The sequence below is a fragment of the Poecile atricapillus genome, chromosome 8 (assembly GCF_030490865.1).
Source record: "Poecile atricapillus isolate bPoeAtr1 chromosome 8, bPoeAtr1.hap1, whole genome shotgun sequence".
NCBI classification, from domain to species: Eukaryota; Metazoa; Chordata; class Aves; order Passeriformes; family Paridae; genus Poecile; species Poecile atricapillus.
In genome coordinates this window covers 8711568-8739336 of record NC_081256.1, presented here as the reverse complement: position 1 = coordinate 8739336, position 27769 = coordinate 8711568, and the positions used below count along the sequence as shown (strand labels likewise).

General features: G+C 39.9%; 1 protein-coding gene across 1 annotated transcript; it reads left to right on the top strand.

Annotated features, from left to right (window-relative positions):
- Positions 1–213: 213 nt before the first annotated feature.
- Positions 214–27382, top strand: SLC25A36 (solute carrier family 25 member 36). The gene is made up of 7 exons (XM_058843868.1): positions 214–407; positions 8510–8680; positions 12378–12455; positions 15028–15128; positions 22525–22591; positions 23988–24277; positions 25000–27382. The coding sequence occupies exons 1-7, from the start codon at positions 367–369 to the stop codon at positions 25191–25193; spliced, it is 942 nt and encodes a 313-aa protein (XP_058699851.1). The 5' UTR covers positions 214–366; the 3' UTR covers positions 25194–27382.
- Positions 27383–27769: the final 387 nt, after the last annotated feature.

The following is a 27769-nucleotide window of genomic DNA, read 5'->3' as shown; positions in this document are numbered from 1 at the left end:
TAGCGGCCTCTGTTTAATTGGGGGCGAGGAGGTTCGTTGCATATTCACGAGGCGGGAACGGTGCCTGCGTGACGTCACGCTGTCGCAGCCAATAGCGAGCTCTGTTTGCGGAGGTTCATTGCATATTCATTTATGCATATTCATAGCCTCGCACTTTCGGTGCGGTAGCGGCCGCGGCGAGGGGCGGGCCCGGCCCGGCCCCTTCCCTCACAGGAAGCCGCGGCCCGGGTGCCTGCGGAGCCCCGCCGGCAGCGGGAGGCGGAGCCGGCCCGCCCGTATTTATGCTGAGCCCTGCCACAGAGGCGCCGTGAGTGTGGGGCGGAAGCGCCCGGCCTCGTTCGTCCCGCCCGGTTGCAGGCGACGAGGATGAGCCAAAGAGACACCCTGGTGCATCTCTTTGCCGGCGGGTAGGTGAAGCCCCGGGCACTGCTCCTGCGCTTTCCCGTTCTCCTCTTCTCCTCCCTGGGCTGCGGGTCTGGCCCCGCTCCTGTGCCCGCTGCTGGCTGGCCTGGAGGCGGGGGCGGCCTGGAACGGCTGCCTGGGGACATCTCGATCGGGCTGTGGGGAGCTGCCCCGCTGCTCTGTGCCCGAGGGACCGTGAGGAGGAGAGACGGGGCCGCGCTCTGCTTCCCGCCCCGTGCCCTGAGGCCCTTCCGGGCCCGCTGCGCGCGGTCGGGCCCGGCCCCGGGTGTTGCGTTGTGTCACGGGTGGAACGCGGGCCCTTGGGGAGGCGGGGGTGGAGGCTTCCCGTAAAACCAGTCCCCGCTCTCTGATCGCCGTTCCCGGGTTTGTCCCTTATCCGACGTTTTCGTGGAGAAGCACGCAGGGCCCGCTATGCGTGGGCTCCCCGCTGTACGGAGAGGCTGCCGGGACTCGCCTGGCGGCTTCGCGGGCTGGGAATGCCCCGCTGGTCACGCTCGTGTCCGAGCGCCGCTGTGTCCATGCAGTGCCTTGTAACGCTCCAGTGTGCGCTGCGCTTCCCTGCGGGGCTTTGACACGGTCATGCAGCTCTCCAACCACAGAGGCAGAAGAAATGGGAGGGGAGAATATGTCCAGAAATAAAAGGTGTAGCCTTAGTTAGGCTTGAGGTAACTTTCGTACCTTCACAGCTATTAATGAAGTTTCAAAATGTATGTTTTTAGGTTTCAGAATATATGGGCTGTATGTCTGAAGCCTGTGGTTCTTCCAGGGGCAGGGTAGGAAGGGCACTCAGCCTAAAAGGGAAAGCTGGAGGTCCTGATGGGCTTGATTGTAATAGTGTATTTGGGTAGTGAGCATGACTGTACAGAAGTGAGAGAATACACCTTGCATCCCATGAGAGAGCTTGAAGCTGTGACTTCTCTTTGTGCTCCTCACGGACAAAAATGAGCTTACCGCTTCTGGATTGAGGTGGAAAAATAGTGTCTTGATCCTGAGCAAGTCTGAGTGACTTGGATACATGTCAGTACTTCCTCCACTTAGGACACACTTTGAAGTATTGTACACCTGATGTAGTGCCTGCATGGGGACTTTTTCATCACCTTGATTTCTTGCACCCTGTTTAAGAGAAGATCAGTTATGCAGCAGGAGGCCCAAGATGCAGTAGTGTGTACTGTTTTCTTCAGACTTTGCATCCTTGTAAGCATTCAGAAAAGCAATAGAAGGAGCTCAAGGACGATCAGAAGCTTCTGGAAAGGGTCCAGTAGATGGCTACAAATATGATGAGGGGTCTGGAGCATCTGTGTTATGATAACATACTGGGGGAGCTGGGCCTGACTTCTGGTCGAGTCTGGAGAAAAGACTGAGAGGGGATCTCTTTAATGCATATGAATATCTCAAAGAGGTGCCAGACTTTTTTCAGTGGTGCCCAGCAACAAGATAATGAGCAGAGGCCATAAACTAAAACACAAGAGGTTTCACATCAATGTGAGGAAGAGCCTCTTGATATTGAGGGTGACAGAGCACTGCAACAGTCTGCCCAGGGAGGTTGTGGGGTTTCCCTCTCTGGAGACATTCTAAACCCACCTGGGCATGTTCCTGTGTTACCTGTTCCAGGTGACCCTATCTTGACAAGGACGTTAGACAATATGATCTGCAGAGGTCCCTTCCAGCCCAAAGGATCCTGTGAGTGGTGTCTGGTTGTAGCCCTTCAGCTTGGCAGCTATGCATGGGAAAGATTACTGAGCAGAATTGTGCATTATGTCAGAAACAGGTTTATAAACCTGAAACTTGAGACCAGATGAGGATTGTTCAGCTCAGCTTGCTCATTCCTATTTATTGCAGAGCAGTCTGGTCGATGGGTAAGTGCTGGCCAGCTGGGTCAGGGGTTATGCTGTGAGGAAAAGGCTGAGTGTGAGCCACATGTTTCCTGTAACCTCAGTTCAGCCAGGCTAACACTGTGTATTTGGTCACGTTTTGCAGTAGAAGAGTTTTTTGGGGTCATCTCATGACTTTGCAAGCATGGTGCACTACAGATCACCTGAGTGACTTCTAGTCTACAGTAAAACTGAGAGGAAGGAAGCGTTGTAGCTTGGTTTGCATTTAAGTTGCACCAGAACCTCCATGGAAACAACATGGTTATCTCTGTCGGCTGGCGTGTTGGGGTTTTCTTTCTTTGTTGGGGTTTTTTAAGGTGTTTAAGTTCATTCTCCAGTTCCTGCTTTCTATAATGAAACTTTGACAGATGAAATTGCTGGTTTAGTAACGTAAGTGGGGCTATCCTGGGGTTTCTCTGTAGCTTCCTAGGCTGTATGGGGCTTTTTTGTGTATCCTCTCTTTTTCCCCCACTTAGTCAACTTGTCACTGTAGACATTATGTTGGTAGTATAAACTCAGGTGCTTTTATTCGAAACCAAGGATGCAGTTGAACATTCTTCATTCTTAAATTAAAAAGTCATGTGATTCAAATATAGGATGTCGATTAACATTTTTAGTTCAAGTAGTAAGTTACAGTTGCTTTTTTAGTTGTTAGAGTCGCAGTAAAAAACGTTAATGTTTGGCTTTATAGGAAAGATTAATATGTTTTGGATGTACTGGCTTGCAACCATACAGTGAAAATTCAGGTGTTGGCTACAAAAATAGTGTTCAGGTTTTCATGATTTATTCTTCATTTCCAAAAAGCTTACGACAGTAATTGTGTATCATACAAACTTCCACTAGAGCAGTGAACTTGCATGAGTGTTGTTTCCTCAGCAATAGGAGGGATTTGGGTCAGGAGATGGACACCTGCTTTCCTAAGTTCACAGTTGGATAGTCTCAGGTTTGCTTATTTTCTTCACTCTTGGTGTTTCTTGCAGAAATTTGACTGTTTTCTGATGCGTGAGGAAGTATAGGGAGGAGATTCTTTATTTATCTTGATCCTAGAACTGCCTCAAATTGATCTGTAACTGTAATCACTCTGTCTGACAGAGGTTCTTAGCAAATCCCTACAGAGGCTAAAATGGTTAAGGTGCAGAAAATGTATTTAACGTAAGTGTTTGAATTCTCAGCAAGATCAGACACTGTTGAAATGTATGAAGTAAAGGTAAGAGACTCTTGGGCTTATCTGATTTCAGATGATTGTTAATAGTGCATAGCAGGTATTGTGAGGACGGCGGCTTTTTTACGCCCTTTTAGGAAACAGCCACTTGAGCCATAACTGAGTTGCCAAACACGCAGCCCCTCTCTGCCCTAAAATACATTCGTGGCATAACCCTAGATGTATTTCAGAACAAGTGAGAAGGAGGTTAGTGCCTTTCTGTCCAAAACTGAGGTTATTTTTATATTCAGATACATTATGTGTGAAATAAGAGTGTTTGTTTAAAGCTTGTGGCTTGCTCCATGGGGTTACTAAGTTGCATGAAAATTGCTGTCAGTACTTGAGAAACTGTGCCACTGGTATTTTTCTCATATTTTTTTCTAAATGCTTTGAGCTGTTTTTACTTAATACAAATGTTATTGTAAATATTGATTTACCCTGGCTCCTAATAGAAGCTACACTGTTCATGTTGATGTTTATTTTGGATAATGGAACCCAGTGATGCTTGATCCCCTGGTGATGTTTTTCCTGTTTTCACTTGTAAGTTTCTATGTGGCAGCACATCAGGGGATTTTCTTTTTATACTGTTCATTTGATTAGTATTTGTAGTTTATGGATGTGAGCTTAACTTAATGGTTTCTAAGTTTCAGCAAAAAAACATAATCGGTGAGTAAAATGATTAAGGTTTTGTGGCTGCTAGTGCTCAAATTGAACAGTATTATACCAGAAAAATGCTGAAAATTCAGGATTAATGAATGCTGTTTCTGAAAGCTGGATTTGCTAAAGCCGTTATATTCTTTCTAAAGACTGATATTATACAGGTAATATCCAAAGCTGCAGCTCTGTTGCTGTGAAAGTTACTCTGGTTGTAAGACATCTCCATGGAGCTGCTGATAGACTTGGGACCTGAATTTGCAGTAAGTGATGAAGAGATAAAAAGGTGTTCTGTTTGCAAGTGGCTTGGATACTTTTTTTTTTGACAGAATTTTGAGTTCAGTTTACTTACTGTTTCTTTTGACAGCCAGTGTTTGCATGGAACTTTCATTTTCATACAGGAAAGATAAGTAGCTGGTAAAATACATGAGTTGATGTAGACCCAAGATAACAGGGTCAAGGTTTATCTTTAAGTCTTTGAAGCTGTGATTACAAATACTGTGAAAGGTGAATCTGAAACTAGCACTAAGCAGCCATGGCTTTTGTTTTTGTAAAATTCATCTCAAGGAATTAAAAAAAAATTAAAAATTGCAGTAAATATTCAGAAACAGGATTGTCTCAGGTCTTGCCGTTCTTCAGTTTCTTCCCATTAACACTGTGTCGGCAGGAGTGTGTTTGTTCACCTACGTATTCTAGTTGGTGAAATTCATCTAATCCTGAAGAAAAAGTTACATATTAATAAATGTTCCTACAAGTCATATTTGTTGGGGCCTGGTGCATGCGTGACTGGGGAAACTCAAGCCCAGAGTGGTTTTCAGTAGTGGAAAATACTGAAGTTGTTTACAAAATCCCACCAGTGTTATTGAGAAGAAATCTCATATTTTTCAAACTGTTAAAAAGTGTTTTTCTGAACTGTTCTAGCTCCTAATTTGTGTTAAACCGCAAACTAAAAGTATTCCCCTTAATTTGAGCCAGTGAGGAGGGGAGCAGGAAAGGTGGCAGCAAACTGCTGGCGGTTTATAAAGCACTTGTTGTAGGCTGGAGCTGGTGGCTGGCTGTTAATGACCTGCCAGGACTCAAGCACAAAAATGTAGCTGTCTCTGCTGGTATTCCCAGTAGTGTGTTAAACAAGCGAGGCTGGAAATACATTTCTAGGTAAAATACACTGTCATTGATGCTGTAACAGAACAGCTGCTATGCTTCTTACAAGTTGCTTATTTGCACGGAATGCATATTTTTGAATTGTTTCTCTTCTTTGTTTACCCACATGCTCTGTTTATTGACAGTTTTTCATAAACAGATTTTTGTCAAGCCTCGAGATGTTTATCTTAAAGGTCAAGTGAAGTAGACAAGTCAGGGTACTTACTGGATTATGCCTTTGTTTAGTAGTTTAATTCAAACTCGGTGGATCTTGTGAGCATTGAGAGGGTTCTGGTTCCTCAACATATCAAGACATTTATTTCCTTCAGTTTCAGATGTTGTCTCTTATTATATGGGGCTTTCTGAGTGCTGGAAAAGTGATGTGTTACTTTGACAGAAGTAGAAATTGGGGATTTTGCCAAGACTCGTATTACAGAACCACACAGCACTGTAAAACTTCTCAGCTTTCTTCAGCTGTAAGAAGAAATTTGAGATCTTGAAGACTGGGGATAGAGAAGAAATTTAATTCAAACTATTAATAGTTAGTGGAAAACACTGAAAATATTCTTGGGTTCAGTGGAAACATCCTAAATTGTTTAAAAAAAGCCTAACCAAAGAAGCACAACTGCCAAGAAACTGCCAAGGGTGCTGATTATTTGAAATTACTAGAATGGCATAATGTGGTGCAGGAAAAGGCTGTTAAAGGGAGGCAGGTGAATCTGCTGCTTCTTTAGGATGCATGTGAACATGGTGCTGGCTGCTCTTACATCTGCTGGCTGTCACTGACCAGTGCCTGCTGTAGACAAAAACAGCAAGCACGGAGTAGCTGTGTATCAGCCCTCTTCCCCAGTAATGCACTGCTGAGTGAAGGGTGTCTGACCCATCCACCCTGAATGTCTGGTAGAACTGCTGCAGTCAGGCATCCCTTGTGATTTGGGTGTGGTGCAGGGGAGCATGCAGGGCATGTGCTCTAGGTCAGCGTTAATCTTCAACTTTAGAAAATTTTTCTGCTCTGGTGTAGTGGGGGGCAATCGAGGACTCCAAGCCCTGTTCAAGAATGCAGGTCAAGTTGAGTTTTTTTTGTCCTCATTTCTTCCCTACTTCCATAGCATTTATCTTATTAATATAATTCATACTTTGTACTTTCTCTTGTGATTACTGTTGCTTGAAAAGAAGTTACTGTGTAATCTGTCCAAAATCAAATGCAGAAAAGTCTTTAAGAGAGTACCCTCAAGGAGAACAGAAATGGAGGGGTTGCAGTAAAGGAAATAAACTCTAAAGCCAACTTCCTTCATTGCCTGCACAGGCATGTTACCATGGAGTGGGGTCTGTTTTGAACTGCAGGAAACACAGACAATTTTCTGTCTCAGAGCTTTAGAGCTTCAGCAGCTTCATGTCAAATTGTTTTGGGAGCTGACCTACCTGTGCTTCTCACATGCTGTTCATATCTTGAGCCTTCACATTACAGACTCTTACTGTTTCCAATCCTGACTAAAATAAATATTAGCACACCTACTCTTTCTGCGACTCTTAATTTTCAAATAAGTCTATTTGTAACTTGCTGTTAGAAGCAGGTGAATTGCTCATTCAGAGCAGGCTGCTCTAATGTCTGTGTCAGGCTGTAACTGCATGTGTGCAGCACACATTGAAAGACTGTCTTTCATCTCTCTGTGATAACGCTTTTTTCCACACTGGCAGAGAAACTCGATACCATTCCTCAGTTAAACCTTGCAAGATAATAGACTTCAGTCTAATGTTGGAGCTAGGGACGGACAGGATGCCTTTTGGCTTAGTAATAGGATATCTCTAGGTCACTGGGTTTAAATGGAGTGTTAAGTGAACATCAAACTTCTACTTGGCAGCTCTACTCTCTGTTCACTTCATACAAACAGATTAGGTTTGTAGGATGCAGTGCTATATTTTTGGTATTCTGTGGTATCAGGCTGCCCTCCTATGAAAATTTATAGGATATTTTGAGTCTTAGCGAGTACTCCTAATTTGGACTGAACTCTCCTTTTCATTTTGGAAGACGTTTTTAAAAGACTTGAACAGGCTTACAGCTTATTAAAGGGTTTGGGGGTGTTTGAGCTTCTTGTGTTAGAAAAAGAATAGCTGACTTCTAGTTATATATGTTACTATATATATTTATTAGGGGAAGCAAATATGGGCCCTTTGACTTTAGTACAAATTGTATTTATGTGTTAGTGGATTTCAAATTGAGCTATAGTTAGCATTAATACCTGAACTGAAATCTAGGTTTGGCTCTTCAGGTTGAAATTTTTGTTTTTTAAAGGAGTTAGTGTCCTGGCCATAGTTTTAAGAAGGGTGTTTAGCAATGTTAAGAATACTGATCTCTGAAAAGGTTCAAGAGGCTGTCTTGGAATTCAGAATTTGTGGACTTGCTATTTTTCCCTCCAAGGCTGTATTGTCACAGCTAGGAATTAATAACTGAGTTCTGAAGAAGCCCAAGAAGGCTCTGAGCAGAGCTGTGCAGGGCAGTGTGTTCCTGGCTGCACTGAGGTTGACCAGGACATAAGGAACTGCTGTCAGCACAAGCTGTGCATGGCTTGCCTTAGTTAGCTCTCAGGAGCAAGAGACAGACTGAAGCAAACCCAGCAAGCCCTCGCCTGGTCAGCCACATGAACTTTTCTGGCTTTGCAGGTTCAGCTCTACAGTACATGGTCTGCCTTGCTGAAGTGGGCAGAGCTTGGGAAGCACTTGGACCATTGCTGCTTTTGTGGTACAATGACCTAAATACAATCACACTTTTGAAGATGTGAATAAATTGCAACACCACAGATTTTACCGATTGTTACATGTAGTCCTGTGCATAGTGCATAAATCTTTTCTGCCCTTAAGAATTTTTGGCACTTTTTTTGTGGTCAGGAGAGCACTAAACATTAAAAAAAAAAAAGGTAAAATTTACCATAAGAAGTTAAACATTTAATCTACTGAGCTACTTTCCAGAACTGATTTGAACACCATGTACTATGCACCTTCACTACATTTTGTCTGTTTAAATTTTCACTTATTGTTGTGAGGTTTGCAAGCTAACTGTTTGTTCGCCTTCAAGGGCAAGTAACTGTCATTGCCACACATGCTCCCATTGGTTCTTCACTTCTTGCAGTGGGACTGTGTTGACTATAATGTCAATTCTATGTGAATGTATCCTTCAGTTTCTTTCCAGTTAAAAACGTGGTGATTCTGTTTATCTTTGCAGATGTGGAGGTACTGTTGGTGCAATTCTGACATGTCCGCTGGAAGTTGTAAAAACACGACTGCAGTCCTCCTCTGTGACTCTCTACATCTCTGAAGTTCATCTCAACACTGTGACTGGTGCTACCGTCAACCGAGTAACCAGAGTTTCTCCTGGACCTCTCCATTGTCTGAAGTGAGTGTACCTGACACAAGGGTTTGAGTTCATTTTGGGGAGGAAGGAGGTCAAAATCTGGATAAAAGATTCAGACTCTTATGTCTGTTATGATGCTACCAGGAGATGACTTTCCATGTTTTGATGTTTTCATGTTTTAACTATGTTTCTAATTTTTTGAACGTGCTTGAGCTGGTATGTTGAAGTTGCCAGAGCACATATATCTTGTACTACTCGCAGCTCCAAACTGCATCCTGAAAATTCACTGGCAGTACTGTAACACTTAAGTGCCAGACTCCCATTTTCATCCTGAAAACCGCTAGTATAAGACTTTTTTTTTTAACTATTTTTTCTTCAAATCATAGGAGTTACTGAATATGGAGACAATTAAAATTAACTCAGTTTCTTAGTCTGTTTCATCTTTCACCACCCATACAGTTTTTGCCTTTGAATATCTTCTGGTGAATGTGTGACTAGTAGCATTATTTTAGAGCTAGTAAGAAATAGCTAAGGCCAGCTTTTGCAGTGATCTGTGTTGTTTGTGTAGTGCCTCGCTGAACAGGGGCTGCATTTCCTCTCCTTGTTTGCAGTGCTTGTGTAGTTCAGGAGCCAGCAGGAAAGTTGTGAGGTTACAATTATAATGCTTGTATGGCCCACAGGAAGGGTTCATTTCACCCTGGGGACTCAGCCAGTTAAGGGGAGGGGAGTTACCTTCAGTATTTAGGGGTGAGGGGAGATTTCCTACAGGAAGGACCTGCTACTGCTTCTTGCATTAGAAAGTTGGTTGAGTCTTGACAACTTCTATCTTCTATTCTCAATTAATTAGTAAGAAGTAGTTTGTAAAGAGCCCCTTCTGGCACATGAAGTGTAGGGTTTAAATTTAATGTGGTTAGAGGATGGGATTTGGTTAAATGGAGGCTGTACCCAAATAGCTCCTTGAATGGAAGATCAATCTTATGAAAGTTTTGGTTCAGAGCCTTTTCATGATGGTCTGATGGGTGAACATGTTGGGAATAGGTATGTGGGAAGGAAAGGTTAGGATTGTGACTGACAAGGAGATCTGCTTGGCTTCTCTTGATGGAAGTAGAGTGCTTCAGCTTCTTTCTGAATGTTTGGTTATGAATTTATTTTCCATTTAGAAATGTATATCAATGAATAGCAGGTTGAATAGACATGTTTTTGTTATGCTTCTCTTCTAGAAGCCTGCTGTGCTTTAAATGCATCCCTAAAACTGAAAATAACTTTTTATTCCCAGGAAGCAGATTCTGAGGTAGAGGTAGCCCATGATGGACTTTATTGGTGGGGCTTGTTTGTTTTATTAGTTTGTCTTTAACAATTGCCCTCTTACACACACTGTTTTGAATCTGTAATTCAAGAATGTGTCTCTTCTGCTTTTGTTCTTTGCTTCAATGTATTTTCTTTCAGGCCATTATCAAAGGGCTGAGATGCAAAGCCTGGGTTTCACGTTCTTAAAATACAGTAAATATGAAAAAATCCCAAATTTCATGGCAATGGATTGTAATAATAAAAATACATAGGTGGAGGACATAATTACTCTTGGTTAAGGTACTAGGGCTGTTTACTGGGGAAATAAAACTGGATTCCTTTGTCACTGTCATTAGATTTTTTTGACTCAGTTGTCGGACTTTGGTTGTGTCATAGCAAATTCAATGCTCAAGGCTCACATTTCCCAGTCTAAATGCAGAGTTATTCAGGCAAATTATGTCAGAATTTCAATGAACTGACTGCTATAGAATCACTTCTGCATCTTAAGCATCAGTGGAGGTGACTTCAAAGGCATCTTTTGTTATGGACAAATAGCTGGGATGTTGCTGGACACGTTATATGTCAGTATTCCTAAATAGCAATGGTAACTGCAGAACCACTGGTTTATTTTTTCCTAGTGAAAGCAAAGGTAAACTTTCAGTTTGATTCAGCAGCAGAGCAATGGTGAACCACGAAGTCAGAATAGGCTTGCAATCCCCTTCAGTGCTATAGATTGCTTTCACTTGTTTGTTCTGATAGTAAATTCCAAACAAAATGGCCATTTATACAAGGGTAGTTTGCTTTATTGAGTAATTGACTTGTCATTAACCTGCATAGCTCTTTGAAGAAGAAATATACAGAACTATTTGTGTGCATTGGCCAGTGTTTCTAAATCAGTAAGCACAGTGTTTTGTTTTGTAGCATCTGGGAATGTAGTTAATTCTTAACTTTAAATCTGGTTCTAAAGTAATTGCTAGAGCAATTTCCAGTAATGGGATGCAGGTAGTCCTTGTTTCTCCTCCCATGTCCTACCATACTTTTTAAAATACCAATGTGATTAGCATCTAGATTGTGGGGCAGACTGATTTCACTAGAACTGAATATTAATGCATAGACTCTTACTGTGCCAGGGTACCCTGCTGCATAACAGTCTTCAGCTGTTCCTAAAATGCACAACTGCATGGGATCTGTATTGCAAAACAAAAAGACTGATAATGCCTTATTTGAAGTCTAAACTCACCAGTTGCACCCATGCTTCCCTGTAAATTCCACAAATGCAGGTTACACCTGCTGCCACCCAAGCAATCTTTCCTGAGCTGTGTTTATAGTACACATGGTACAGGAGAGGTGAGGACTCTACTGTGGCTGTGACTCTGTATGGGTTACATTCCTATCTCAGTTACCATCAGTTAATTCCCTTGCATGGACAAGTAAGGATTGTCTTCCCTGGAGTGAGTCAAAAGCCAAAAAACCACTGGCTCCACAGCCCAGCAGCAGTGCTTGGTTAGGAGTACACAGGCAGCAGCTCAGGACTGAGAGGAGGAAATCCCTGCCAGCCTCTAGGAGGGGTCTCTTCTCACACTGAAGTTTTCAACTTTCTTTTGCTATAGTCAAAATAGTCACCATGTCTTAAAGAATAAAGCTAAAAATGGGCTTCTAGTTGAATACTTTGTAGATTTCAGCATTTTATGGGTATGAGAAAGGCAGGACAAATAGGAAAGCAGCCTTACACATACAGACTTCTGCCATGAAATTTAGTGTCCTGTTGGGAGTCGTGTGGAATCACACTGGGGTAACACATGCAAAGCCATGTTGAGGTCTCTCTCTTTTTGAGAGGTGGAGATAATAATGAATTGCCAAAGGTGTCCCTGGCTGGGTGTTATGGGCAGTAGAGCAGCATCTTCCAGAGTGGCTCTCAGACAGCAGTGACTGAGTGAAACTGGACTTCTGAAGTCTCTCTCTTCTCCTCTCCTCTCCTCTCTTGCCCTTTGCTCTCTGACCCTCCCACTCAAAAAAGTTCACAAACATTGGGAGCTGATGGGTGGTGAAAGGAATGTAGTGTAGAATAAAGTATTTTTGCCTCCTGAACAATCTACAACCTACATGAATGGGAACATTTCCAGGCTTAGTATTTTCTCCCTGATTCAAGGACCCTTTCTTTAACTTCCTAACAGACAACTCTGCATGTGTATGTGTTCCTGTACATGTTAAATCTGTATTGAAATCTCAAGTCTTACTTCTATATTTAGTTTATAGTTTTTCATGGTATGTTGAGCAATAATGTAATTTTTTTACACTGATGCTAGGAAATTACTAATTTGGGGTTTTTTTTGTGGTCAGCACTGTATTGTTGTCAGTTACTATGAAAGTGTTTCACATGATGTAGTTTTGGTGGTTAGTGCATTCCTTAATTTTGCTCTGAGTGTTCCAGTATTGTTGTCTTGTTTCCTAGGATGATCTTGCAAAACGAAGGCCCTCGTTCTCTCTTCAGAGGGCTGGGTCCTAATTTAGTTGGCGTTGCTCCTTCCAGGTAAGTACAAACATGCACAATAAATGGAATACACTAATTCCATGTATGGAATTACACACTTTAATGTGTATTTGAAAGAAATCTTGCATCTGCAGTTGCAAATACTTAATTAGCAGCAAGTAACCTTTGGTTCCTGGGGTAATTTTTTGCCTGAACAATTGAACCATTTATGTACTCCAGAGCTCCAGCTCTCTCAGCATTTCCTATCCCATGTGCTATTGTAATAGTATTTATTATTGTGTGCTATCCCTTGTGCAGAGTTTTGTTCAGTTAAAAAGAAAAATTCTTAAGGAATTGCACATGTAAACTACAAGTTTGGGTCTTGGAAAATACAAAGGTAGACTTAGCTTTCAGTTAATCCATCATCTTCAGGAAGAAATTATGTGATTGTAGCCTCAAAACACTGGGTCTTCCTTCCTGAGTTTTCGTGAAGCACAGCCTGGTGCTCCCTTCCAGGAGGAAGGCTGTTCTGAAACTTCAAAAAAGATAAGACACTGGGTAGGATGAGAGACCTAGGAGCTCTCCCAGAGAAAGCAGATCCATCAGTGGGCAGGTCTCCAGAGGGTACTGGGGCAGTGCAGGACTGAGGATGTAAATCTGATCTACTTGGCGGTGGTGGTGCTGTTTTTTGTTGCTCTGCATAAGCACAAATACTCCAGCTCCTCAGCTGGTGCTGGCAGGCAAAGAGAGAAGCACGTTATGCCAGTCTGAATTTATCCTGACATAGAACTGTTAGCTGAAGTTCAGTCCAAAAATAGAAGAATACATGGGAAGAGTATAGAGACAAAACCCTGTAAAAGTAATATATTCCTTAGGCCTGGAAAAGGATACTTAAAGTTGTTTCTGGGCTCATACTTTGTTCTTTTCTGTTTAAGAGAAGAACCTTTATGCAGAGGGAATATATTCCACAAAGGTTTTATTCTTTCCTAGACTTAGTGCCCTGCTTTTGTTTATTTATTTGTTTTGTTTGAAGAGAAAATATTCCTATCTCCTGCACACTCAGCTGGAAAGTATCTTAACTTTTTTGGTCTGAGGCATTTGGATGTTTCTGAAAAATATTACTAAATTTGAGATCTGATGAGATAATGTTCTTTAGATCCTCTGCATAAATAAGAAAAAAAAAGTAATGAAGGAATTAGATTATTTTAGCAAATTTTTTAAGGATTTAGGAATATCGGAGGTGTTTTCTGATCACTGACTTAGCACCGCTCTTTGGAAAAGCTGAAGTAAACACAGTAGCATTTTTGTTCTTTACACCTATGGAATATCAGCGCTTTAGTGCAGTCTGTTCTATCAAATCTTCAATATTGATATCACTTTAATAGCAATTTTTACCCAGGAATGGGATCCATTGTGTAAGTGACTATCCTCCATGAAGGATAGCCTCAGTTGAAAAAAAAAAAAATCTATTTCTTTTCAGTTAAATATTCTGTTTCACTCTGGTTCTTCCCCTAGGTGAAATACTTAGCTTGCTGCCTCCCATCCACCATACCAAAAATGTCCACTTGATGTAGTGTGTAAACCTTATTTATAAGCACGTCTTTATTTCCTTCTGGGTGATTCTGTCTTCAACCAGTACTTCATTTCAATTAAGCACTAGCTAAGTGGATTTAACATCAGCTCTTTGTTTAAATAAGCTGTAGAGAAGCATATTTCATAACACACCCTGTGTACTTAACTGAGTTCAGGTTCCATTTTAGAAATTATGCCCATAAAGCAAGCACTTTATCTTTTTTGTAATAAAGAAAAACATGTTTGCACAGCTAATGAGGTTAATGTTCTGCTTGGGAAAAGTGACACATTTATTTTTTTTCTCTTGCAAAGGGGTGTCTGTAGATTTAAAACTGAGTTACAACCTGAAATGTGATGTTTATATGTGCTTAAAATAAGTTTTTTAGCTTTAATGAGCAAAACCAACCATTTTTCATAATATATTGAAGTTGGATGCTGAGTTTGTCTAGGTTTGTTTGGATACCAGCTTCGAGATTTCTGTAGCACAAGTTTACAACATTTTTCGTGGTGTATTCAGAGACAAAAATCAGTGTCTATTATAAATACAGAACCCTGGAAACAAAATGTGAATCACATCTTCACAGCTGTTCTAACATTTAGAGTATAAATAATTATAACATCAAGTTATCAACATTTAAATCTTAAATGCTATAGTAAGAAGAATGTTGTTTATTTGTTTGTTTTTAAGAAGCCACGTACTTGTTAGTGCTCTTCAAATTGTCCTGCTGTTGAAATGAGTTTAAGTCCATTAGAAGCTTGTTCTATTATTAATGTTGAAGAATACTGAAACTTTTTGTTCTTTCTTTTATGTTCATCCTCTTGCTAATTGGTAATTGAAGCTGTTGCATGGAAAAAAAAGTTCAAGTGTCATGTTTAGATTTTTCATTTCCATTCCGAGAATAGTCCCACTACTTTGCAAGAGTTAATCCTTGAGTAGCTCTTTACTGAGGAAGGAAGTTTTAGCCCAAGATAATCTTCAGTCAGTGAAGTTAATGGCACTACTTGTTGAGGATTTTGAAATGTAAAACATAACATAACTTGGATTTTGTTCTAATTTTAGAGCAATATATTTTGCTGCTTACTCAAATTGCAAGGAAAAGCTGAACAATATTTTCAATCCAGATTCTACCCAGGTACACATGATTTCAGCTGGTGTGGCAGGTAAGGATCTGTAACTTTTTAGCTTCATCCTACAGTCATATCTGCAAATGAGAGGTGACAATAAATATGGAAAAAAAAAACCCCAACAAAACAGAACATGCTCAGTAATTGAATTATGTCTTTTTAGTTGTTATCTGCCTTGGCCTCTCATTAAACAGGCTCTCTGGTGAATATATGCATGAAACTGCACTAAGTGATAAATAACAGTGTGTGTGAGCAGTCTTCTCTAGAAAACCTGCATGCCTGCTTTTTCAGTTGTAAATTTGAAAGTGAAATGAAAGATGTAATCTGTCAAAAACTTGTAGCCTTTCAAAACTTGTTGCTCTGTAAGCTATAAACAGTGTTTGCTTTGACTTCTGGTTTAATTCTTCCTAATCAGTTTTTTTACCACCACTTTCTGGTACGGCTTTGTATGTTTGACTTATTTTTGTCTTTCAGAAATGTGCCTGCGGTTATTTGTGTTAATTATATGTAACACTCTCCCCTCCTTTGCTCATATACCAGTCTATGAGAAGTTTGCTCTACCACTAAAGAGTCAGAGAAGAGCAGATTTTTCATAGTTTTCATGTATTTCCATCTCTGTAGAAATAATTTGTATTTTATATCTGCAGTGTAACTTTGGTGTATTTTAGCAGCTACAAATATCTGTTGCTTGATTTGTGTATTCCGTGCTTTGGGATCATTAACAAGGGGGAGTTAAAGGCAACTGAGCTGAGTTATGGTCATGGACTCTCGCTGAGAAAATCAAAATATGGGTTGGCAACACTTTATCTATTGTTGCCTGTGCCTTTCCTGCACAAAAACAAATGTTCAGGTGTTTTTATAGGCCATGGGCACTTTGCAGATGAATTCTGACAATTTAGTTGTTGAAGTTTCTAAGTCCTGTCAAATTTTACAACCAGTCCATAGAATGTGAGTCCCAGCAATCAGGAATGGACTGATGAAGGTGTGATGTCAGAATAAGAAATAGGATTAGTTTTCTATTTAATGCTTGCTAATAATCTGTCACATGGAGATTTTATTTAGTGTATAAAATATAAGTGAGATTAGATTTATACCTAAATGACACTAATGTTCATCTCTGGCACATGAAATGTTGAGGCAGTTTTCAATCTTTAAGGTATAAGAAGAGCTCTTTTATTTTGCCCAAGTCAAACAAGGATGATGCAGTGTTTGGTTTTTTATCATCCAGAAGTGTGTTTTTGTTTGTAGGTGAACAGCAGAGGGAATGAGATGGAAGGGGATTTAATGAAGAGTTCATCCTAATCAGTTAATTGCATCAGAAAAGATGAAGGGTGTTCAGGTCCTTGTCAAGGGAATAAAACATGCCCTTAATTTGGGGGCACAGAGAAGCGTGGGCGATATAAACAAGTCAGTCCTCAATTGAAGACAACTTGTGCATCTCGTTCAGTGCTGCAGACAAGATTCTGAGTGTTCCTCATCTTTGGAAGTTCCTGCCCTCATTCTGTAAAGCACATTTATGGAGATGTGCTGCAGTGCCTTTTCCTGAGTGCTTGCAGCCTCAGGCTGTTTGTCATGGAGCTCTGTAGCTGCTTCCCTTCCAGAAGGTTTGCATTGTGCATTTGTACATACAGCTGCAGTGGACTGGGGAAATGGATTTGAGCCTTAATTGCTGTTTGCCTTTTTTTACTTTTGTGTGCAGGTTTTAACGTTGAACAGCTCTTGAGGCTGTTAACTTTCTCATACTTCACAGGTTCTGCAGTTGTATTTCTGAACCACAGTCAGTGAAACAGAATGCTCAGCACAGACTCACACCATAGGTCTTGGCACTGTACAGTACAGAAATTCTCAGGTTCTTTGACAAACAACATTTCAATTCTCTTTTCTGGTTATTCTGATATATGAAAAGGACTCTGCAGTTAAAATTACCAGTACTTTCTTGGGAATGTGCTAACCTTGTTTTTGTAATTCTAATATATTTCAGAAAATGCACTTAAACCAGCTATTAACAGTTTTACCTGCAAGGTTTGTATTGCTATATAATACAAATCACCTTAAAGAAATGGCAAAATAACAAGGACAAGATCAAATGTGAGCTTTTATTTGGTTGACAGGTTAATACAGAAGACCATTGCAATATTTGCTTTGGAACCTAAGATTTCAGAATTGTCAAGGTGGAAATTAAACTTCTGAATTAGCAAAAAAATAATCAGTATTGGTGTTTTTCTTTTTCAGCTGCCATTGGTTTCAGTAAGGAATTGAGTAATTCAGTCTTAAATGAGGGTTGTCGTTTTGTTGGTGGTTTTTTGGTGGGTTGGTGGTTTTTTTGGATATGACCTTTCTATTTCATAAAGTTTAATACCTAATTAGCATGAAGTGGGATTTGCACATACAAATCTTTTCCTGTAGGTTGCAAAACACGGTAATGATGTAAAAGTACATTAAAAAAAATTGTAACATTATTTTATGAAAGTACTGCAAATACTGAATTTTAGTCTATTTTAAATTCTGTTTATTTGAATCATGTGCTAATACATGTCTCAGGCTAGACTGATGTCATTGTTAAATAAGGATTGTTTTATGTACATGGTGTTTTTGGGAGTAAAAAGCTGTAGTATTTGAAGCATTTTTGTTGGTGGTGGTTTTAGGCCTGATTCTTCATTCTCAAAATATATATGGTTTTAATATTCTTCTACTGAGGGTGAAGTATCTACATATTAGTAACTGATGCCTTATGCAAACAGAAATTAATACTGTCTTCTTGCTGTGCTAGTTTCCAGCATATAAAGCACATCCCCTTCATACCTAAAATATCTGTGTTGACATGGAGAAGTACTCAGCAATCCTTTTTGCTTACTCCTCAGCATATTGTGGTTCTCTTTTTGCAAACTAGGGCACGGCATATAACTGAGCTTGCTACAACATTGAGTATTTTCTTGTGTGAAGAGAGTTGATTTCTGGACATTTCCAAGTTAGGCTAAATTCTCAGATTCACTATGAACTCTGCCTTTTCATTGCACTCAGTCTCTCTCACCACAGAGAAGAAAAGCTGTAGAGAACTGAATGAGATACTTGATTCCTGTATGGCTTTCTTGTTTGCTTTTATAATGATTCACAGCCTCAATCAGACAACATGGTTGCAAATCTGCTTCAAAACTACTTTGCCTTGTATGCTGTTGCTGTTTTTTCTAGAACTTTACTTGCAAACCAACCTAAATGCAGATTTTTTTTATTATTAATATTTATTTATTAAAAAATAATTGGGACCACTTTATTACTTAGAAATAGATTACTTTGTAAGTTTTTAGTGCTATGTACACAGTTAATTCATACCAAATAAAATGCATATTTAGTTCACTCATCTTAGAAAGCTGGATTTCATAAGGCATCTTTTCTGTCCCAAGACTAGGCTAGCTTTAGTGAATAATATTTTCAAGGGAGTGGGGAAGGAGGAGGGTACACTTGTAAATTTGCTATATAGGTAAGTATATGGAGGTATAAAATTAAACTGCTGCAAATGAGCAGAAATTTCAGTACTCAGTGCATTTTACACATCTATTTTAATATCTGTGGCCTGTTTTGATTATTTTTCTTTCTTTTTTTCCTAAACTTTGACTTGCAAACAGTTAGATTTCCCAATAACTAATTGACAAATCCTTCCGCTGGGATTCGATTTGTACACTTGTGTCTGATGAGGTCACTGCTTGTTGTTATGATACAGAAAAGCCTGTGTCTATTTTAGGCATTTACTGTACATTTCTCCCGTGAAAAGAGTGAGATCGTGTCATCTCATGCTCCCCCTCCGCAGGTCACTTCCTGCAGCAATATGGACTAACTTAAACCTCGTGAGTACTGAACTGAGCGTCTCTTGCAGCCTCTAGTGTAAGAACCACACATTGGGTTTGTGATATCTATTGAATAAACAACGTAAGGGGAAGACACTTGTAGCTTGAACTCAGGTGATGTGCATTGTGCATCACTTTTCCTTAACTCTATTTAGAGTGATTTTTTTTTTTTGTTTTCCTGTGCCATTCAGGGAAAGGTAGGAAATACCTTTCACTGAGAGCTGCTACTGTACTTAGCTCTGGCTAACTGAAAGCCCCTACTGGGTTAAACAAGGCATTTTGGGTTTTTTTTCCCCAGTCTTCCAGAGCTGCCTTTAAAATACTGCAGCTGATATTCTCTGTTGTCACATTTATTTCAAAGACCTCTTTTCTTTGTCTTTTTTAATATGTGTGTATAATCCTTGCTGTCTCTTTTCTGTTTACTCTTTTGGTTTGTTTTTATTTTATTACTTTTAAATTTTAATTCATCATTCCATGTTCACATATGTCTGTATCAATTACATTGGCTTATAGATTAAAAAGCACCAACCCTGTCCTTTGAAATATGATGCATAATAGGAATACCTGGGATCTTACCTGTCAGTAGCTGGGATAGCTGAAAAAGTAGATTGAGATAATTCTGTAGGAAACCAGGATACAATAAAATAAAACTACAGGAGTTTGTAGTATTGCCAAATTTATCTGTACTTGTCAGGAATCTGAGATCTTTCTTGAGGGTACAACACCTTGATAGGCATTGTAAAGTATTATAAAGATCATTGAGGCTTTTAAAAAGAAAAAAGGAAACTATGGAGCTTCATGGCAGTTGTTGAAAGCCCCTAAAGTTGGTTTTAATAAATACTTTTTTGCTACAGATTTTCTGTATTTAAAAGTCAAACTTCTCAAGGATCCCAAATGTTATGGTTCATGTTTTGGAGAGCTTTCCTTGGTGTCAGCATCACTCAATTCTTAATTCATTTTGCTTCTTCACTTACTGCATTTGCTACTTTAGCTGTAAGAATTGACCTGTAGTCATCTCATCTTGAAACCTGAATTATTGAAGGCCCTTTCATTTGAAAACTTTGGTTTGAACTGTCAACTTAGGTCTCTGACAGCCATGGGGAAAAATATTGGCCGTGTTGCTGGGTGTCTGATCCTATGGTTGGAGGTGCTGCATTTAAATAATGCTTAGAGTGACCCCACGAGTGCATTTCTGAGTAGAGTAGGGGCTGCATCCTGTGCCAACCACTTTTCATTGGAAATTTCCATTATACTCTTCCCAGTCAGCCTAGAAGTATCAGGCTGCTGCAATGGGTGAGTGCAGTCACAGTCACTCAGCCAGTGCCTGTACCTACAACTTACCTGTTCCAGATTCAGGATTTGCAGACACCCTTACTTCGAGTTGAATATGAGGGCAAAAGACTGTGTGTTACAGTCGAAGAGTTACAAAATTCCAAAATGTGCAACTTAAATAGGAATGCAGAAGGCTTTTTAGCTTTGTTCACTTGTAATTGAGAACTAGGAGAGACTGAAGAACTAATTTTGGTTTTTAGAGAAGTCTTTCCTGGAAGATGTGTTGGTAGGGAAAGTGAGTGATTTTCTCCCACCTTACTTCAAAGCCTTTGTTGCAGTTCTGTGCATTTTCCTAGTGCACTTCATGCCAGAAGGATTCTGATTGGAAGTCAAACAAAACTTTATTAGTGACAGTGTAAGGAAATAAAAACATGTAAGAATGAAGTTTCCTTTCAGTGTAATTGAGCTCAGGCTCCAATGCTATTGGAATCAGTGGAGTTCCTATGACATTGTGACAGGTCAGACAGGCTATGGCTACTTGAGCTACAGAGCCTGTTTTGCACATGTGGTGTTTTCAAAACATCCCATGCCTTATGGCAGAATAGTTGCCCAGTGCTTTGAGTTTTTACATCATTATTTATCTCCATAGAATAGAGATATAAAACTCTTGGCTTGTTAGGGTTTCACTCCATCATATGAAGGTTATATAAGTACTGAGATATAGGAAAAATGAGTAGTGAATCAGAAAAAAAGAAAGCCAACTCCAAACCTTTATTATCTACCACAGGAAGCTGCTTAGTTAAGAAGTTGGAGTTAGTTTAAAAATGTGTTTAATCAGAAAATCGAACAGAAGCCTCCATCTGTTTTTATTCTTTTGGAGAAAACCAGCTCAGTCTTAGTCACTGCCAAATCTGTTAATTTGGTTTTAGAACTTGACCTAATTTTCAAGCCATACTATAAACCGTAATGACCTGTTTAAGCTTTGGGGGTGGGCACAGATCAAACAGAACAGTTAAGATCCCCTGGCATTTCTGAGTATTGCAGACCTTTGTGTGCAATGTAAACCTAGATTGTAATTGAACAGGAGTAACGTATGCAACCAGTTCTGCTAAATCTATTTCTGTGAGCTGTTACTGATCTGATAAACAAACTTATCAATAGCCTGTTTCTGGATAAGTACTGTGCCCCAGCCATGCACTGAACAAGGTAACTCTGTCCTTCCCCACACACCCAGTCCATCCCCTTGCAGGAGGGCAGTATGTCTTTGTAGTTATATACCAGCCACGTGTGTCACTTAGAGAGCAAGTGTCTAAATTTATCATCTCTTGCCTGGCCATGTTCCAGCTTTTTCCTTTTCCTATTCTCTCCTGCAGATGTGACACCTCATTGATGGTGCATGTGTGGTGTTACAGCTTGAGATGATTTATTTTTTATTTTTTTTTCAGAGCTGCCTTTCACTCTGCTTTTTCTCTCTCTCTCTCTCTCCACAGTTGTGCAGAAGTAAGAGTGATTCTTACTTCTTTTTTTTTCTTTTTTCCTTTTTTCTTTTTTGTTTCCTTTTTTCTTTTTCTTCTGTTCTCTTTAATGGACTGAAAATCAAAGCTTTAACCCTTAGCCTTTATGCAAGCCTGAGTAGTGGCTGTCTGTCTGAATAGTTAGAAATCATAGTATTTACTTTAACAATTTAAACACTCATATGCTTGTAAAAGTATTCCAAGGCCAGCCAACAATCTCTGCTTTGACTACTAAATAAAAGATTAGCATTCAAATATAACTGCTCTTTATAGTTCATTATTAAAAGGTCTCTTAATTTACAGTAATAAATGCCTTTTAACTGCACCAAAAGTAGTATTTATTCAGTCTGCATGCTTTTAAACTCGGATTGTATTTCAGGTAACAAAGTAAATTGAGGCAATCTGGTATAGCATCTCAAATTGCTACTGCTGTCTCTGCAATGCATTCTTATTGACTTTTTTGCCCAATTGGCTGATACTTGTCTAGTTGGCATTGCTGTTCTGTGGTGTCAGAACAGGGTTGGTATTAGATAGGCAGAGAACTGTACTTAATTTGGCTTTTTTTATATGGGGCATCACTTGATAAAACTCAAACTTACTCAATATTAATGTAAAATTAAGAAACAATCTAAGTGCTCATTGGCTGTATGGATTCACAAAGTGTCAGTAAAATGGGGACTTCAGCAAATCAGTATAGTCCGAGTTTTTGCATCCACTGTACCTTAACTGTGTGCGTTTGGAACTTAGATGCAGTTGTTCTTGTGATATTATCACATCTAATTTTGTTATTTTTACATTTTTTAGGCTTTACTGCAATCACAACAACTAATCCCATTTGGTTGGTAAAGACACGGTTACAGCTTGATGCGAGGTAAAGTGACAATATGAAATCTCACTGCTGTGACAAGATTGTACTCAAGTGTTGTGAATCTGTTCTGCATTCTGAAATAGAATGAATTCTTAAACATTTAACATTTCAGATTTGGAAAGTTGTTGCTGGTCTCTCTAGAAATTATACTATCACTTCTCTTTTTTAATCCATTCTGAGACATGCTTCAGGCACTGTAGTAGACTGACCAGCAAATCTGGAATAAATTACAAGGTTAATAGTTTCATTAAAATCATGTTCTGCCAACCATATGCTTACATTTTCATTCAGTAACATGTTCTCTTTAAATGTTGAGCTAAACATTCCTGAAATATGGATTCAGTATTCTAGCATATGTTTAGAAAAAGGCTTTAAACATCCTCAGGATTTTTTTTATTGTGGCTAAGGGGTAGTTCTAGCCTATAAAAAGGGAAAGACTTCTTTCATGAATAGAAACAGCAATTGTCCTAATATGGGATAGTCAATAAATTGTTTGGGCTTACCATAGAATTGACTACACTAGAAGTGATTTGTTTTGAAAGTTGTAATGAAAGTAGAATTTTATGCAAATAGGAAGACAGAACTCTGTATTCCCATCTATTTAAACCTATAGGGAGAGACTGGTATGATGCCATATGATGTGTCCATATGAGTTACCATAACTCCTTAGAAGGCTGTTTTATTCTGTGACTTGCTCACTGAGACCTCTGCTGGCACAATCCATGTGCCTGCACTTGGCAGCTGTAGTGAAGCACATCTCATACAGGGTTGTCATGGGTTTACATAGTTGTGTACCTTATTCCAACTACTTCAGTATGCACAACTCAATTCTGTGAGCTCAAAATGGGAATAAAACTTCATTTGCCAAATGCTTCTTGAAACAGGTATGTCTAATGAGCATTTTCCTTCACATCAGCAGTGGCTTAGTTCAGTTAAGTAACAGGTCCCGGTGTTGCACTGGTTGCTGTGCCAGTTGTTTGCCAAGAGCTGTAATGCTGAGAGCTGTGGAGCTCTTTATTGAGGCAACAATTAGGGCAAATCCATTACGCCTAAGGAAATGGTCATTTTTCTCATGAATCACTGACATGGATAGCCCATTTGGGAGTCTGTTTCCAAGCAGTTTAGTCCTTTATTGCATGAGAGTTGGGGAGGCCTAAAGCTGCTCAGTGTTTTTCTGTGATACTTTTTCTTTAGTCCCTGTGTGAAGTTTGGCTTGGATTGTGTGTAATGCTTTACCTGTGTTTAGTGCTCAAGGCCTTTGAGACTGGAGCCCCTTGGAGCCCCTCAGAATCAGTGTTGGGTGCTTCCTAAGTCTTCTCATCACTACAAACCTGTTTAATTATTTTTCAGTCTCACTGGTTGCACCAGTTGATATTTGGACTTGTTTTCTCATTTTTAGGAATCGTGGAGAAAAGCGAATGAGCGCTTTTGAGTGTGTCCGCAAAGTTTATCGCTTGGATGGTTTTAAAGGCTTTTACCGGGGAATGTCTGCATCCTACGCTGGCATATCTGAGACTGTTATTCACTTTGTCATTTATGAGAGTATTAAGAAAAAATTACTGGAGTATAAGACTGCTTCTGCCATGGGCAATGAGGATGAATCAGCAAAAGAAGCATCGGACTTTGTTCGAATGATGATGGCTGCTGCCACTTCCAAAACGTGTGCAACATCAATAGCGTATCCCCATGGTAAGTGGGACATGTGCAGCTGAGACCCTGAGTCAGATCCATCAGAGGGAGTCTTCTCTGTGAGATCTGTAGCCAACTTTGGTTTACTTGCTCAAGAAATATTTTTCTGTCTAAAGAGCAGACTTAGCAGGTCAACCTGAGTATAGTATTCAGAAATGGAAGTGCTTTACAGTGGATATCCAGCATGACCTTTTCTTAGGCAATGTTTATTTTGCCAAGGGATTTGCCAGGGTATGGCCCAAGGTACTCAAAGAGGTGCTTTTTCAGTTGGAATCTTTCCATATACTTAGCAATTTTCCGTAATGTGCCAGCAAGTTCTTGTCCCCCTTCTAGGAAACAGGCTGTCTAGTTTGTGTGTCAGGTGCACTTGATCTTCCTGCAAAGTAGTTTCTTTGTTTGTTAATGAACTGAGTACTGAACTAATGTCAACTTCTGAGCTAAAATGTAAGCCCAAGCAACAGTCCTCTTCTGGATTGTAGCTAAGCAAATCAACTTGCCTTGTTTAGTCAAATACCTAATACTTTCTCTCCTCTTACACATATTTGGTTTGCTACTCTGGTTGTCTTCCTCCTCCTTTTTTTACAAAGGAGTTGTGAGATTGAGAACTTGGGGAGGGGTATTTTTGTGTAAAAATCCCTCATCAGTTGCTGGGAAAAATAATGAAAAGTGGTGAATGTAACCACTCAATTTTTCTTTTTTTTCCACTGATTTTCTTTGTACAGAGGTTGTACGAACAAGACTAAGAGAAGAGGGAACAAAATACAGATCTTTCTTCCAGACACTCTCTTTGCTTGTGCGAGAGGAAGGGTATGGCTCCCTCTACCGAGGTTTAACTACACACCTGATCAGACAGATTCCAAACACGGCTATCATGATGTCCACCTATGAAGTTGTAGTCTACTTACTTGATGGATAGCAGTGTGACAAAATGGAAGAAGGTGGAAGATAGAAAGACTGGAGTGGACCACTGAATGTCAATGCCAATGTGGTGGGCAAAAGGAACGTTGTATCAGGAACAAGCAGCTGTGGATAAAACAGAAGGTTGATTGTGGGCAACTCTGAATAATTTTGCTGCCTTTATTGTGTGGTCTCATGTCAATGTGACAAATGGGAACTGGCCCTTAGGGAATGCCTTCATACATCTCTTAATTCAGAATTATTCTTTTCATCTGTTAATCTAGACAAAGCCATTGAGTCATCTTCAGAGACCTGGTGGGTGCGGGAAGGGACATGAAATATGGTCCTGGGCAGTCCATTACCTCTTCGTGATTGCTCTCAACTACATAATTTTTGTTCTGTTTTACTGCACAGTAACCTGTTGGAGGAATGGGCAAGACAATACTTTGATAGCTTTCTATACCTGAAACTTCTGTTTAGTTGCTCTGAAGATTCATAAAGAGACTGAGGTAGTGGTAAGTGTGTAAAGTTTTCCATATTGCTACCTCAAGAAAAAATATGGTGCAGGGACCCAGAACAGTTATTTCTTCACTACAAAAGGTGATACCTGTTGTAGCTTTTTGGTTTTGATTGTTTTTGGTTTTTTTTCCCTTGACATTTGAGCAGTGTTGTAGGTTAGTGAGAGAGGGTCTGATTGTTCAGTTCTTCAGGTTATCAGTCTGTTAATGTTGGTGTATGTGGACTTCTGGTCCTGCTGCATCATCCTCCTTCTTTTCTGGAACTTTTCTTAAGTGAGAGAGGCCTATGAAACATTGTCCTGTATCATCAGTTTTCCTTGCCAACCTGTTTAAGGAAGAAGTTGCTGAATGCTACTTTATAGCCTTTTTAAGATTTGTGATGACAAATCTCAACTAGTCCAGCCTCCCATTTGTGAAGACAGGATTCACTCATAGTTTCATGCTGCCTAAGCACAAGCTGTATTACCCTTAAATATCTGGCAAATCCTGCCTTGGATTACCAATATTTATATGGGAGTACTGGGGGAGAACACATATCACTGTGGCTAGAGTAAACAGCAGAAACCAGTTGAAGTTATGATAGATCCTGTCAGTGCAGACAGGCTCTGTGCAGAAGGATGGAGAAACTGTAAATGATATTTTCTTGAAAGCATTCCCGCTGATAATTGCTTTATCACTTCTGTCATCTTGAGCCTGTGTACTGAGCTATAATGTTGTCCTCCATATTGTCTGATTATTCAGGCATTGGTTTTGTTCTGTAAGCCAATTGCAAAATAATGCCTTTTATTCAGCAGTGAGGCTTAGCTGGTTTATTCCATCATAATTTACAGATTTTTCCAAAATCATACAACTGGAGTGTCAAGCAGTTTAATGTTACAGGAAGTTTTACAGCTTTCCAGACAGGTATCTTCTCAGTCTGCATCCATTATCCTTGTGAGGAAGATGATCATTTATAAATTGAGGTCAATAGCTTTCTCCACCATATAAATGCTGCTACACTGGCATGGACAGAACTGTGCTCTCAGCTCTTCCAGTGTGGTACTTCAGTACACTTGAACTGTGCATCATGTGCAATGGCTTTATTTTAAGAATGACTTCTTATGCACTTTGTGGCCTTCTTAGGGCTTCTGACTTTTCTTCCTCTTACTGATTATCTGGAATCAAACCATGTTTGAAACATGCAGTTTGGTTTTAAACAAAGCAGGTGGTTTGATTTCTGTGTAAGCTGTGCAGGAGTTTATCCTGTAAATCCATAGCATCTCTGTGACAGTAGTTCTGTAGGTCTATATAAAATCTCAAAGTTTGCAGAACAGTCTGTGTTTTTCTCATTTGCTGTCCTTTATTTTGACCCTTGTCATGTTCTCCACACAGTGTCAAAGTATTTGAGTATTTCATGTAATTTTCTGTATTAATTTGTCATCCTCTAAAAGCTACCTACAGTAAGTATATCGACCTTGCAGTGCTGTACTGACTTCTGTGCTTGGAAAATGTTCCCTTTTTAAAGACATAGCATGGTCTGAGGAGTGACCACAGTAAACTTGATTGTCTCAAAGAAGTGAAAGGAGTGCTTAAATGTGTTTTAAAGTGGGTTGTTTCTAGTGATCTCTCTAGGAAAAGCCTGGAGTATTTATGACTGACCTAAGCCTTGATGTGATGCTTTTGTTCAGGTAAATAAATGCAGGAACAGTGACTTACTGTAATTTTTGTGAGGGAGAAAGTGGGTCACTTTCAGGTTATCTAGAGTATTCAGTCATAGCCAAAACTTAAATTGGCAAAGACCTTACTCGGCTTTGGAGTTCATGAGTACCGTTAACACTTGGAGTAGCCTAGGCTTCATGGGAGTTTTTCTCCTCTGTTTGGATACATTGTCCCCCGTTTGTCTCCCACTCCTGGGTATTCCCTGGGAACTGTGTGTGTGCCTTCTCTGGGGAAGAGCAGAGCCCCCGGAGCTGATAAGTAGGACATGTTAACAAGTACATTTGAATATGGGAGATAATAGCTAAAAGCAGACAATCAGCTTATTCCTCCACCTATTTAAAGGGTGTTCCAGCTTTCTTTTAAACTTCAGGGGTGATCA

Bases quoted from the DNA above. Each gene is read 5' to 3' on its own strand.
- SLC25A36 (XM_058843868.1), top strand. From the start codon at position 367: ATGAGCCAAAGAGACACCCTGGTGCATCTCTTTGCCGGCGG. The intron at 12,456-15,027 runs GTAAGTACAAAC...TTCTAATTTTAG, and splicing joins GTTGGCGTTGCTCCTTCCAG to AGCAATATATTTTGCTGCTT. The intron at 22,592-23,987 runs GTAAAGTGACAA...TCTCATTTTTAG, and splicing joins CGGTTACAGCTTGATGCGAG to GAATCGTGGAGAAAAGCGAA.